At 57.0% G+C, this 12,933-nt stretch overlaps 1 protein-coding gene across 13 annotated transcripts in view; it reads left to right on the top strand.

Moving 5' to 3' along the window:
* The window catches only part of ANO1 (anoctamin 1), a 225,918-nt gene that overhangs the window by 195,900 nt on the left and 17,085 nt on the right, over positions 1-12,933 (top strand). For 12 of the 13 annotated variants that reach the window (XM_033205187.1, XM_033205197.1, XM_033205192.1 and 9 more), the window contains 6 exons: positions 1,723-1,924; positions 2,185-2,296; positions 3,869-3,926; positions 5,997-6,097; positions 7,774-7,919; positions 11,363-11,515. In XM_033205187.1, coding sequence (XP_033061078.1) covers positions 1,723-1,924; positions 2,185-2,296; positions 3,869-3,926; positions 5,997-6,097; positions 7,774-7,919; positions 11,363-11,515 — 772 coding nt within the window. The remainder of the gene's footprint in view (positions 1-1,722; positions 1,925-2,184; positions 2,297-3,868; positions 3,927-5,996; positions 6,098-7,773; positions 7,920-11,362; positions 11,516-12,933) is intronic. The other variant, XM_033205196.1, reaches the window with a different exon arrangement.

The following is a 12,933-nucleotide window of genomic DNA, read 5'->3' as shown; positions in this document are numbered from 1 at the left end:
CTTGACATCCTGGTAAACCCGTCAAGGCTTCATAGGGTTGAAGAGGACACAGCTTTGTCTTCAACTTGGGAGTTTCATTCAGTGAACAAACATTGGCTGAGCACCTAGCATGTGCCCCCTCATGCCCCTGGTCCTGGAGATGCAGGGGAGACGGACCAGGGAGACTGGAAGGGAGCCTGTTGCAGGGTGTGCCTGTCGTGGGCCCGACTGCCCCATGGCAGGGCAGGGGACGCGCCTGCTGGGGTGGAGGGCCTCCCCGGCTGAGTCTCCCACAGGCTCGGTGCTCCACCTGCACCTCCGCATGCTGGCACGGGGACAGACATCCTGGAGGCCTCTTGGCAGGACCGAGGGGTTTTCCAAGGAAAACCCTCATTCCCCGGAACTGGCCAGGGAGTGGTCCCCACGCCTCGCAGCAGAGCTACTCCTTCGTCAGGGTGTGGTGAGGGCTGCAGGCGTTTTCCTGGAGAGGGTGTGGTCACCATGTGTCACTGGCAGATGCCTGCAGGAGCCAGTGGTAATGGCCCAGAACACGAAATAAGAGCTTTTCTAGGTTTCTGAAAGCTGCAGACTCCCTCTGGGGCAAACAGACCCATCCCACGCTGCAACTGGGAGACACAGAGGGCAGCCCCAGGCCTCCTGGGCCTGTCCTGGGAGCCACCCGTGACCGTGCTAGCAGGGACGGGACCTGCCCTCTGCACCATTGCATGGGAGCAAATGTGTGATTTCCTGGAACGTGGGGACATAGGGTGACAAGACAGAGCCTGTGTCCTGTGGGTGTCTCATGCCTAGGGGAGGAGCCTGACTTTGCTGTGTGCTTCTCCTACCCAGCCCTCAGTCCATCCGTCCTCAATGAGGGCTCAGAATGGGGCATCCATACCCTTGGGCAGGGAAGGGCAGGGCAGGGTGAGGGAGCCCAGACAGACAGACAGCAGTGTGTGGAACAATCTTGTCATTGTAGCCAGCTCCCACCACGGTTTCTCAGGCAACCGCCAACCCAAGTTTTATGGAATGTTCTGGTCCCATAGTAGGTTTGGCAAGAGGAGGAGCTCACTCTGGTGGGGGAACTGGAAGGGAGCTGCTAGCTAGGAGAAGGGACCCAAAGCATCTCCAGCCAGACCCAAAACCCTGTTCCATCCCAGGCCGCACCCACCTCCTTTACCAGGAGAGTCCCCGGGAGGTGGCTGTGAGGGAGGTACACCTCAGCCCTGCACACCATGTGAGGATGTCTCTGAGCTCACCATGGGTTGAGGGAGAAGCCCCTCCCAGCAGTCAGTCTGCTCTAGGAGAAGCCTCCAGCTCTGTCAGCCTGCTCTGGGACCAGCCACTGGCCTGGTGACCATACTGTGTCCTGGGCTCTGCTTGGGGACCATGCTTGGGCTCCAGGAAGATGATAGCGCAAAGATCTTGTGAACTGCAGGCTTGGGTAGACCGCCTGGTAAATCCCAGCTCCTGAGCTGGGTGACGTGGCCTGTCTACGTAATCTCTCTGAACCTCAGTGTCCTCTTCCTTGGAACGGAAACTAGCCCCTCGTCCATCTGTCTCTAGTGGGTTAATGCACAGAAAGTGCCTAGCATTTGGCAGGTGCTCAAGAAATGTCAGTCCTTGTTTTGAAGCAGTAGAGCAGGAAGGTTGGGGGACAGCTGGGCTGAGGGAGTAGATGGGGCAGACCCAGGAAGGTCCTGGGTGGGCCCCCAACCAAGAGTGCCCCTTACCCCCCTGCAGATTGCAGTGACTTTTGCCATCGTCCTTGGCGTCATCATCTACAGAATCTCCATGGCCGCCGCCTTGGCCATGAACTCCTCCCCCTCCGTGCGGTCCAACATCCGGGTCACAGTCACAGCTACTGCGGTCATCATCAACCTAGTGGTCATCATCCTCCTGGACGAGGTGTACGGCTGCATAGCGCGGTGGCTCACCAAGATCGGTGAGTGCCCACATTCCAGGTACCCATGGCCTGGACTCAGGCAGCTGGAGTCACCTGCCTCTTGCTGTGCACCCTTGAGTTTGTTGCTTAACTTCTCTGGGCCCCAGCTCCCTGGCTCTGAACAGGGATCCTGATCACAGGCCCTGGCACGCCTATGAGAGCCAACTGAGTTACGGTGCCAGTGGCCAGCCGGAGACTGGACCAGGCTGTTGGGGGCCATCTCAGCCACAGCCTCAGTATCATCCTACCCCTCCCTCTAGAGGTCCCAAAGACGGAGAAAAGCTTCGAGGAGAGGCTGATCTTCAAGGCTTTCCTGCTGAAGTTTGTGAACTCCTACACCCCCATCTTTTACGTGGCATTCTTCAAAGGCCGGTAGGGACATCTTCAGCATTTTCCCCACCTTGCTTCTCCCAAGTCCAAGGGAGGGCTCTCCCTCCCCATAGGCGGGGGGCACCTGGAGCCCAGGACAGGGCAGACACTGTGGCACCCGCAGCCGATGAGGGTCAGGGAGAAGGCCTGGGCCCTGCTGAGGCTCCAGAGCGGCAGGACCCTGGGCAGCAGGGAGCCCAAGCAGTCGGGACCCCAGGCAGTGAGGACCGGGCAGTGAGGACCCGGGAGTGAGGGCCCTGGGCAGTGAGGACCCCGGGCAGTGGGGACTCTGGGCAGAGAGGACCTCGGGCAGTGAGGACCCGGGGATTGAGGGTCTTGGGCAGTGAGGACCCCGGGCAGTGAGGACTCTGGGCAGAGAGGATCTCGGGCAGTGAGGACCCGGGGAGTGAGGGTCTTGGGCAGTGAGGACCCCGGGCAGTGAGGACTCTGGGCAGAGAGGACCTCGGGCAGTGAGGACCCGGGAGTGAGGGCCCTGGGCAGTGGGGACCCCGGGCAGTGAGGACTCTCGGCAGATAGGATCTCGGGCAGTGAGGACCTGGGAGTGAGGTCCCTGGGCAGAGGGGACCTCGGGCAGTGGGGACCCCAGGCAGTGAGGACCCTGGGCAGAGGGGACCTGAGGGACTCCAGGCAGTGGGAAGCTCCAGCAGCAGGAGTCCAGGCAGAGAACCCAGAAGCCAGCTCCAGGTGCTCCCATGGCAGGTAGGGAGGAGTCCACAGAGTGGGGACAAGGAGAGAGGAGGGCGTGGAAGTGCGGCTGCTGGCCACTTGAGTCCTCTTCACAGCTCCTGGTGGGGTGAAACCTGCCCCGCCTGGACCCTCTGGAGTCATCCCAGGCTGTGGTGGGGCCTGCGGCCCACCCACAATGATGCCCCCGCCTCCACCGCCACTCCCACAAGGGGCTGGCTGGTCTCATCTCAGAGCCCCCCAGAAGGCTGCCTCCTCCACATCATGTGATTCACCAGTGCCATGCCCACCCTCCTGGCCCAGGGTCCCAGGGCCCTGCCAAGGGGTCCAGTCCTCGCCGAGTGCATCCAGGATGGAGCAGGCTCTCAGAAGCCTCTACGCCCCACACCAGCCCCTAGAAGGCTGAGAGGCTGTCTATCCCCACCCAAGGTGGCCTTTGGCCACCACCTGCCCCAGCTGCCTGAGGTCCCCAGAGTGCTTCTGTGCCAGCTGTCCACGGACATCACTGTGCCAGCGGCACGTCTTGAGTCCCGGGGAAGCTGGTGCAGCAGGTTGCAGTCTTCAGACCAAGGTGGTCTTTGCCTTAGTGCCCCCCTGGGCCCCCTTCCCACTGCCTCTCAGTCTCATGGCCTCTCATTGAAGAAGTTCCATTTTCTGACCCCTCTCTGGGTTTGGGAATCCAACCTTTGAGCGGTGAAAACCACTGTGTTCCTCTTTTAGCAGATGCGACCAGGCAGGCAGAGCCGCCTGTAGATACCCTTGAGGCTGGGCCTGCAGGACTCACACACCGCACAGTCCCCACTCGGGGGTCTCTCCTGGCGCTGAGCTAGGGGCTCATCTTCTTTCTAACAACCTCCCCCATCGTTTCAGGTTTGTTGGACGCCCGGGCGACTACGTGTACATTTTCCGTTCCTTCCGAATGGAAGAGGTAACTGAAATTTTATTCATTTCTGGCAGCCCCTTCTGTTTTGCTGACGATTTGTCTACACCGTGCTTGGGAGAAGCACTTGGGAGAAGCAGCCGCAGCGTATTTGTTCCGCAAAGAGCAGTGGTTTCTTTCCTTCCTGCTGGAAACTTTTCTGTTCCCCTGACGTGATGGGGCGGGCTTTGATCTTATTTGGTGTGCTCATATAGAATCACCTAGGATAAACTCACTGTAGAGTTAATGAAAGAAAAACATGACATCTGGTTTTTCTTTTCATTTCTTTTCTTATGAGACTGAACATTTCTCTTCTGGTTAAGATGAATTAATGAAGGCTGGGCGCAGTGGCTCAGGCCTGTAATCTCAGCACTTTGGGAGGCCGAGACTGGTGGATCACCTGAGGTCAGGAGTTCGAGAGCAGCCTGACCAACATGGTGAAACCCCATCTCTACTAAAAACACAAAAAATTAGCTGGGCGCAGTGGTGCATGCCTGTAATCCCAGCTACTGGAGAGGCTGAGGCAGGAGAATCGCTTGAACCTGGAAGGTGAATGTTGCAGTGAGCTGAGATTTCGTCACTACACTCCAGCCTGGGTGACAGAGCAAGGCTTGATGAATTAATGAGGACAAAACAGAACTTGGCTACCTTTTTTTTTTTTTAACTAGACATTGAAATGCTTATCTCTTTACCCTCAAACACCATGCTCATGGCATTTCACTTCTGCCCGGCGATCCTGGCCACAGAAGGTCTGGTTGTGCCAGCCTGGTTCAGCCTCTGTCACGGCCCATGGACTTGCTCCACTGTCTGTCCCACAACCAGGGGCTCCATCAGACCAAGCCGGGGCTTCAGGGCCTATCAGTGGTTCTGGTCTCAGCATTTCCAACCCACAGCGTAATTCAGCTTATCAGAAAATAAGAGGGTGGGTCTTCTTGCTAAAGACCCTGTGGAACAAGGTATCGAGGATAGGGTGGACATCAGGTACAGGGTGATCTGGCTGGCTGGAGTGCAGCCTAGAGGTTCAACTACCTGAATGCAGGCCCCTGGGCAGCCCAAGACATGGGCCTCCTCCACAGTAATGGGCATCTGCGCCAAACTTATGAAATGCCCTTTCCTTTTTATATGATGATCTCCTGTCACACTCGTCCCGGGTCAGGGAAGTCACATAATAAAGCAAATGGTGTAATTGCTTTTTCTGAAAGCATGGCTCTCCAAGACAGGTGTGGGGATTTACTAGGTTTTCTTTGGAATGCAGAACAAGTTTCCTGTGCCTCAGAGGTCACCACGCATCCCTGGTGTTCCCTTTACTTGGACAAGTTAAACTTCCAGCCCAGATAGGTTTCTGACTGTCACCTGCTTCCGGGGTCCCTGGCCCACTGAGTCAGGGGCATTAGGCCTTAGGGGTGACTTCTGCCTCCTGTGGAACTTGCCTGCTGCATGCGCTCAGCCTGCCATGGTGGTGCAGAGGTGGTGGGCGGTGACTGGTGCATGGGACCGGCCAGTGGCGCTGGGTAAAAGGAGGCGCCCTGAGGCCCTGCCCCACCCCTGCCTACTCCCTCCCAATGTGCTCCCAGCTTCCAGCCGCAGCCCCCAAGCCCAGCAGCCTGTAGGCGGGGTGTGCCAGTTTCCTGGGGCTGCCGCAACTCAATCCCACAGACTGGGCAGCTTAAAATAACAGAGATGGAGTCTCACAGTTCTGAAGGTCGGAAGTGCAGCATCCAGGTGTTAGCCAGGCTATGTTCCCTTCAAGGGTTCTAGGGGAGGACCTGCCTTGCCTCTCCCAGCTTCTGGGGACTACAGAAGTCCTCATGGTTCCTTTACTTGGCCACTCCACCCTCCGCTGCCATCTTCACACGGCCTCTTCCCTCTGTGCCCGCGCCTTCTCTTCTTCTGAGCACACCAGTCCTCGGATGGGCGCCCACCCTACCCCAGCATGAACACACCCTGACCTGACTACATCTGCAAAGACCCTTTTTGCAAATAAGGCCACATTCCCAGGTGGCAGGGATTAGAGCCTGAGCGTCTTTTTTGCGGTCCCGCTCCCGGTGTCGCGAGGCTGATGCTGCTCTCTGTCCACAGTGTGCGCCAGGAGGCTGCCTGATGGAGCTATGCATCCAGCTTAGCATCATCATGCTGGGGAAACAGCTGATCCAGAACAACCTGTTCGAGATTGGCATCCCGTGAGTGCCGCGGGTTAGAGTGGCAGAGGCGGGGTGGGGCGGAGGGGTGTGGGGATGGCTCCTGCGGTGGTCTGGGTGGACGCAGGGCTTCAACCAAGATGGGGGCACCAGAAACAGGGAGAGAAGGAGGACACAGAGGGAAGATGAGGCAAAAGGCACCCCAGGTCAGGCATGGTGGCTGACGCCTGCAATCCCAGCACTTTGGGAAGCTGAGGCAGAAGGACCATTTGAGCCTAGGAAATCAAGACCAGCCTGGGCACAAAGCGAGACGGCACCTCTACAAAAAATAAAAAGTTAGCCAGGTGTGGTGGTGCATGCCTGTAGTCCCAGCTACTCAGGAGGCTGAGGCAGGAGGATCGCTGGAGCCTGGGAGTTCCAGGCTGCAGTGAGCTATGATTGTACCACTGCACCCTGTCTAGCTTGGGCCACAGAGTGAGACCCTGTTTTAAAAAACAAAAACAGGACCACATGCAGTGGCTCATAACTGTAATCCCAGCACTTTGGGAGGCTGAGGCGGGCGGAGCACTTGAGGTCAAGAATTCGAGACCAGACTGGCCAACACGGTGAAACCCTGTCTCTACCAAAAATACAAAAATTAGCCAGGCGTGGTGGTGGACGCCTGTAGTCCCAGCTACATGGGAGCCTGAGGCAGGAGAACCCCTTGAACCGAGGAGGTGGAGGTTGCAGTCAGCCAAGATCGCATCACAGCACTCCAGCCTGGGCGACAGACTGAGACTCCATCTCAAAAAAATAAATAAATAATAAAAACATTAAAAAATAAAGCCACTCCATTTTGGACAAAGGAGGGAGAGGAAGTCAGAATGACACCCCACTCCATGCTGGCTGAGGATGTGGGGTACCACCAGGTGTCCCCAAGCCCAATGCTGGCTCCCCAGGGTTTCCAGATGGAGGCTGGGGGACTCGGCCTCCTTGTTACCTTGTACCCTTCAGAAATCCATGTCCCATTCCCGCCTCCCCAACGGCTGCTAGGTCTCTGGAGTCAGGAACTTGTTGGGCCATTTTCCATGATCTGTGTCTTTCCCCAAGAGTCCACTTGGGATGACCAGCCTCCACTGTTCCTGTGTCCCTGATGCCTGCTGGGCCCTCCTGTGGGTCACAAGTGGCTGTTTGCCCTCCCTGCACCTCCATTTCCTTCTGTAGCCAGCAAAGCCGTGACGCTTACCCCCTGCCTTTTGGGGAAATGGCAGAGGAGATCATTGATAAAGAAATGATTGCCAACAAGTGAATTCTAGATTTAAAGCAGAAACTTAGAAATATCACTAGAGGCCAGGCGCAGTGGCTCATGCCTATAATCCTAGTACTTTGGATTATAGGCAGAGACGGGCGGACTGCCTGAGCTCAGGAGTTCAAGACCAGCCTGAGTAATACTGTGAAACCCCATCTCTACTTAAAATACAAAAAATTAGCTGGGCATGGCAGCATGTGCCTGTAGTCCCAGCTACTCGGGAGGCTGAGGCAAGAGAATTGCTTGATCCCGGGAGGCAGAGGTTGCAGTGAGCTGAGACAGTGCCACTGCACTCCAGCCTGAGCAAAGAGAGTGAAACTCTGTCTCAAAAAAAAAAAAAAAAAAAAAAAGATACATCACCAGAGGTGCCAGACCCGAGCCCCAGATTCACCTTTCTGCAAACCTAACTGTGTGATGTCACATCTCTCAGGAAGATGAAGAAGCTCATCCGTTACCTGAAGCTGAAGCGGCAGAGCCCCCCTGACCACGAGGAGTGTGTGAAGAGGAAGCAGCGGTATGAGGTGGATTACAACCTGGAGCCCTTCGCGGGCCTCACCCCAGAGTACATGGAAATGAGTGAGTGACGACCGGGGCAGGCAGGTGACGTCAGGATAGAAATCAGGCCAGCATGCCACCTGGATTGGGGAAGGGCTGCAGGGGCATGATGCCCCCGACTCCGCGGTGCCCAGCATCCCTCCAGAAGCATTAGGCGGGGAGGAGGGAGATGCAGACCCTGGGATCCTGGTGCTGCTGCTCCCTTGGGTCGGTGAGCATGGCTGTCCTGTCTTCCAGAGGCCCAGGTCAAGCAGCCATGGTCCCCAGGCACAGTCCCCAGCCACAGTCCCCAGGCACCGTCCCCAGGCACGGTCCCCAGGTATGGTCCCCAGCCACGGTCCCCAGGCACGGTCCCCAGGCACGGTTCCCTTCAGTGCAACCCGAACCCGGCCACGGCTGTGCAGCTCTTCCTCCTCCCTCAGTCTCCCTCAGCAGCCGAGGGCTTGGCCCTGCTAAGCTGCAAGATCCTCCTCACTTGAAACCGCCTGCAATCCAAGGTCCCTCGTCTCAGCCCCAAGGCCCTTCAAGCCTCCTACTTTGGGTCCATGACTCATCTCCCCTTACTGGTGGTGAGCTCCTGAGTTGCAGGAGCCAGGACTTGTTTACCTGTGGGCTGGCGACAGCTGCCCCTAGCACAGAGCACGTGCTCAAAGGAGACCCAGGGATTGAGCCTTACCCTCCTCAATCGTGTGGCTGGCCAGGAGGATGCCAAGAGGTGGCACATACCTTTAGGGGGTGGCCAAGGAGAACCGGGAAGAGGCCAGGTGCGATCCGCACGGCTCTGGACTCTCCCTGACCTGGTCACTTACCTCTCCCTCCTGCTCCTGTTCTCTACACATGCTGGCCTCCTTGCTGCTCCCCAGCCCCACGGAGCTTGGGCCACCCCAGGGCCTTTGCACTAGATGTGCCCTGCTGGAATGCCCTCCCCCAAATACCTGCATGACTCACTCTCTCCCTGCCTCCCGGGCTCTATTCCGAGTGTTCCCCAAAAGAGAGGTCTTCCCTGACCACTGTGTTTGAAAGGGGCAGCCCCTGCCCGACACAGCCACGCCCCCCACCCCTCCTCTGCTTCCCAGCAGACAGCCTCACCCCGTCATCCCTCTTCTGTCTGCCCCTGGTAGGATGGTAGCCACGCCCTCTCTAACTCCTCATCCCATAGCCCTGCTCCTAGAGCAGGTCCAGGTATACAATGAGTGCTCAGTGTGTGTTTGCTGACTGAATGGATGAGCAAAGGCAGTCAGGAAGACTGAATCAGACGGGGCTCCCAGCATGCAGTGCCCCTGGCCACCAAGGTCAACTGCTCTAAAATGCCCGTTCCCAGGCTGTTCCTGGTCTGCTCGAGTTGAGACCTGGCAGGCTGCATTTTGAACAAAGGCCTCGGGGTAAGGGCCCCTTAGAGGGCGGGGAGCGTTTCTGTTTAATTTCACCGCAAGTGCTGCCCTGTGCCCCTCCTGTTGGCGGAAGTGTCCACATATGTCGCTCCTGGCTCCCCAGACAATTGTGCAAGGAGCAACTTGCTGTTGACCAGAGGAGAGGAGTCTTAAGTGTGGCGTTCTGTGGCTCCTCTCTGTTTTCTCCTGGAATAAAGTCCAAGCTGAACCAGGGTCAGGCCGGTGGGCAAACAGCTCCCAGCTGTTTAAACTAGCATTGGCCACTCATCCAGGAGGGACGGGGTCTGGGAGGTGGCCTCCCCTGCCTGCAGGGTCACTCCTTCCACAGGAAATCCTAGGGAGAATAGAGCCCAAGACACCAGCACAGCCTGCAGTGGGCCACGAGACTGGCAGCCCCTTCCCTGGATTTGTTTTCCTAGTGGCTGGACGTCACGTCCCGAGTTCCTGATGGGTTGGACAAAGGGGATTTCTGGAGTAGGCGCTTCCTGCCCACATACACAGGGAGTGGTTCACCCATGACCCACCCTGTCCCCACTGACCAAGGCACATTTCCACACCCACTGGCTTTCTCCCCACCCCATGGGCTGCCAGTCTGTTCCTTCAAGGAAGGCTCAAGCCACGGATGTGGATAGATGGGGAGAACAAGCCCATTTGGGAATGCCTCACCTCCCCACCCCCCGTACCCTCCCTCCCTGGCCCCAGCCCTGGCAGTGTCTCCAGCTCCCCGGTCATACCCTTAATGCCAGAGTAGGCAGCACCACTCGGAAGTGAGAAAGCTCACCCTGGTGAGTGACCCACAGCCTCAGGCCTCAGCAGCCCCCGGCCCTCATGCACAGCACTCACTACCCCACATAAACGATCCCTCATCCCCTCCAGGGACCTCAGGCAGGACCAGAGAACTCCCACTCCGCCCACCTTGCCAGGGCGAGCAAGACAGCCCAGGGACAGAACTTGCAGGGCACTCCCCGCCATGGCCCAGCCTACATGCTAACAGTGCTCACACTCAGGGCACCCCGCACGGCCTACCCCACATGCTAACAATGCCCACACTCAGCCCGCCAGGCACATGGTGACATTCTGCTGGCTTCCTTGTTTACCGTCTGGCACCAAACGCCCTTGGACTGGGTCCTGCTGTGCAGTTCCTGAACCAGCTTTCCTGCTCAGTTCCACTCAGCAACCTTTTCCTGACCTTCTCCTAGGAGCCCAGCCCCGTGCTGGATGCGGCATCCAAAGCCCAAGAAGCCCCAGAGCCAGCTCCTGGGTGGGACGATCCCCAGGGGGAGGGCCGCAGGGGCAGAGGGGAGGGACTGTCCTGGGTCCCACCCGGATCCGGGAGGCCTGATGCAAGGGAAAGTTTGGGGCTCTGGAAGATGCAGCCAGGCAGGCAGGTCCCCCGGGTCCCAGGGAGCCCCCATGATGGAAGCAGCAGAGCCACTGCCACGTCCCTTCCCAGCACAGGCAGGGGAATGACCACAGGCTGGGCCTTTGAGCTCACGATGGTCCTTTTCCTTTTGGTGATGATTTTTTTAATTTGACATAGGCTGGCGAGGTGGCTTATGCCTGGAATCCCAGCACTTTGGGTGGATGAGTTGAGCTCAGGAGTTTGAGACCACCCTGGGCAACATAGCAAAATCCCAGCTCTACAAAAAAGACAAAAATTAAGCAGTCATAGTGGTGTATGCCTGTGGTCCCAGCTACTCGAGAGGCTGAGGTGGGAGGATTCATTGAGCCTGGGAGGTCGAGGCTGCAGTGAGCCATGGTTGTGCCACTGTACTGCAGCCTGGTGACAGATCGAGACTATCTCAAAAAAGATTAGCCATGGCTAAGTGAGCACTCCCTTTATTCAAGAGTCCAACACAGATTCAGAGCAAAATTTGGAATTCTGCCTTCAGTCCACTCCTGGAGGTCACCCAGGGTCATGGAGGGTGTGTCCCAACAGGTGGTCCATGCAGGTGGGCTCGTTGGAGGTGGGGCAGCAGCCAGACCTGTGCAGCTCGGCACACGGGGCGGTGGAGTCCCCGCTTATGGGCTGAGGCTCATGGGGTGCTGACTGGCACTGGGCTCTCTCTGCAGTCATCCAGTTTGGCTTTGTCACCCTGTTTGTCGCCTCCTTCCCCCTGGCCCCGCTGTTTGCGCTGCTGAACAACATCATTGAGATCCGCCTGGACGCCAAAAAGTTTGTCACTGAGCTCCGAAGGCCAGTGGCTGTCAGAGCCAAAGACATCGGTGAGTGACCCCACGGGCCGGCAGGACCAGTTCCACATGTGTGCTGGGTTTGGGGAGGGGATTGCCACGCTCCAGAAGCTAGAGCCAGAGCTGACCAGGTGTCCCTCCTGGGGCTCGTCACTCAGCTTTTGCCAGGTGGAGCCTGGGAGGCAAGTGACACAAGACGTGGAGGCTTGCTTAGCCCTGTCCCCACCCTTCCCTTCCTAAGATGCGTTGGTGGGTCCCAGACATCTGAAGGTCTCAACAACCTACCTGGGGGTAAAAATGTACAAGAGACTACATTGCCTCTCTGATGGCTGGTGACACCCACCTGTAGCAAGTGTGTGACCCCAGAGCTGGGGCGAGACCAACGGGAAAGGAGTGTTAGCTGTTCAGCATGTGCGTTCCTATATTGCATGTCATGGCATCATTTAATGTTCACAAAAGAGAAAAGGAAGGAAGGAGCCCCCCTCTGCAGACAGGGAAGAATAGTCCCAGTCATTGCATGACTTGCCTGTAGGAATCAAAGCCAAGATGCAACTCAATTCCAGCTTTTTAACCCCATCACTAAGGCACCTTGACCACGTGGAGAAAGGGTGTGAGGTTGGGAGAATGTATATTTCAGGTCAGCGTAAAGAATAACTTGAGCTGAGCACCATGGCTCACTCCTGTAATCCCAGTGCTTTGGGAGGCCCAGGAGGATGCACAGCTTGAGCCCAGGAGTTCAAGACCAGCCTAGGCAACATGGCGAAACCCTGTGTCTACATTGAGCCCAGGAATTCAAGACCAGCGTAGGCAACATGGCAAAACCCTGTCTCTACAAAAAATAGAAAAATTAGCTGGGCGTGATGGTGCGTGCCTATAGTCCCAGCTGCTCAGGAGGCTGAGGTGGGAGGTTCAGTGAGCCCACGTAGATTGTGGCTGCAGTGAGCTGTGCCCACGCCTGGGCAACAGAGTGAGATCCTGTCTCAAAAAAATAAGTAAAATTAGCTGGATGTGGTGGCGCAGACCTGTGGTCCCAGCTACTTGGGAGGCTGAGGCAGGAGGATCGTGTGAGCCCAGGAGGTCAAGGCTGCAGTGAGATGTGATCATGCCACTACACTCCAGCCTGGGCAACAGAGAGACCCTGTCTCAAAAAAAAGAAAAGAAAAGAAAAGAAAAGAAAAAGAATAACTTTAATAGTCAGAGGTGTCAAAAACAGAACAGACTTCCTTGTGGGTTAGAGAGCTCCCTGTTACCAGAGGCATTTAAGCAGAGACAGGACGACGATCTGTCCAGGAGGGTGAGGGGTACGGGAGCCCCACGCAGGCCTCCAGCAGAGCCAGCCCTCACAGGATGGGTGATCCCATCTTATCTTATCGTAGGACCCAATTTTCAGGGTGAAAACAAAATTACAAACATGCATTCATTTTTTCTCAAATTTAACACAATTTTAGTGA

The sequence above is a fragment of the Trachypithecus francoisi genome, unplaced genomic scaffold (assembly GCF_009764315.1).
Source record: "Trachypithecus francoisi isolate TF-2019V2 unplaced genomic scaffold, Tfra_2.0 Lachesis_group8, whole genome shotgun sequence".
NCBI classification, from domain to species: Eukaryota; Metazoa; Chordata; class Mammalia; order Primates; family Cercopithecidae; genus Trachypithecus; species Trachypithecus francoisi.
Note: the sequence above shows the minus strand (reverse complement) of the source record. Positions and strands in the feature narration are given on the sequence as shown.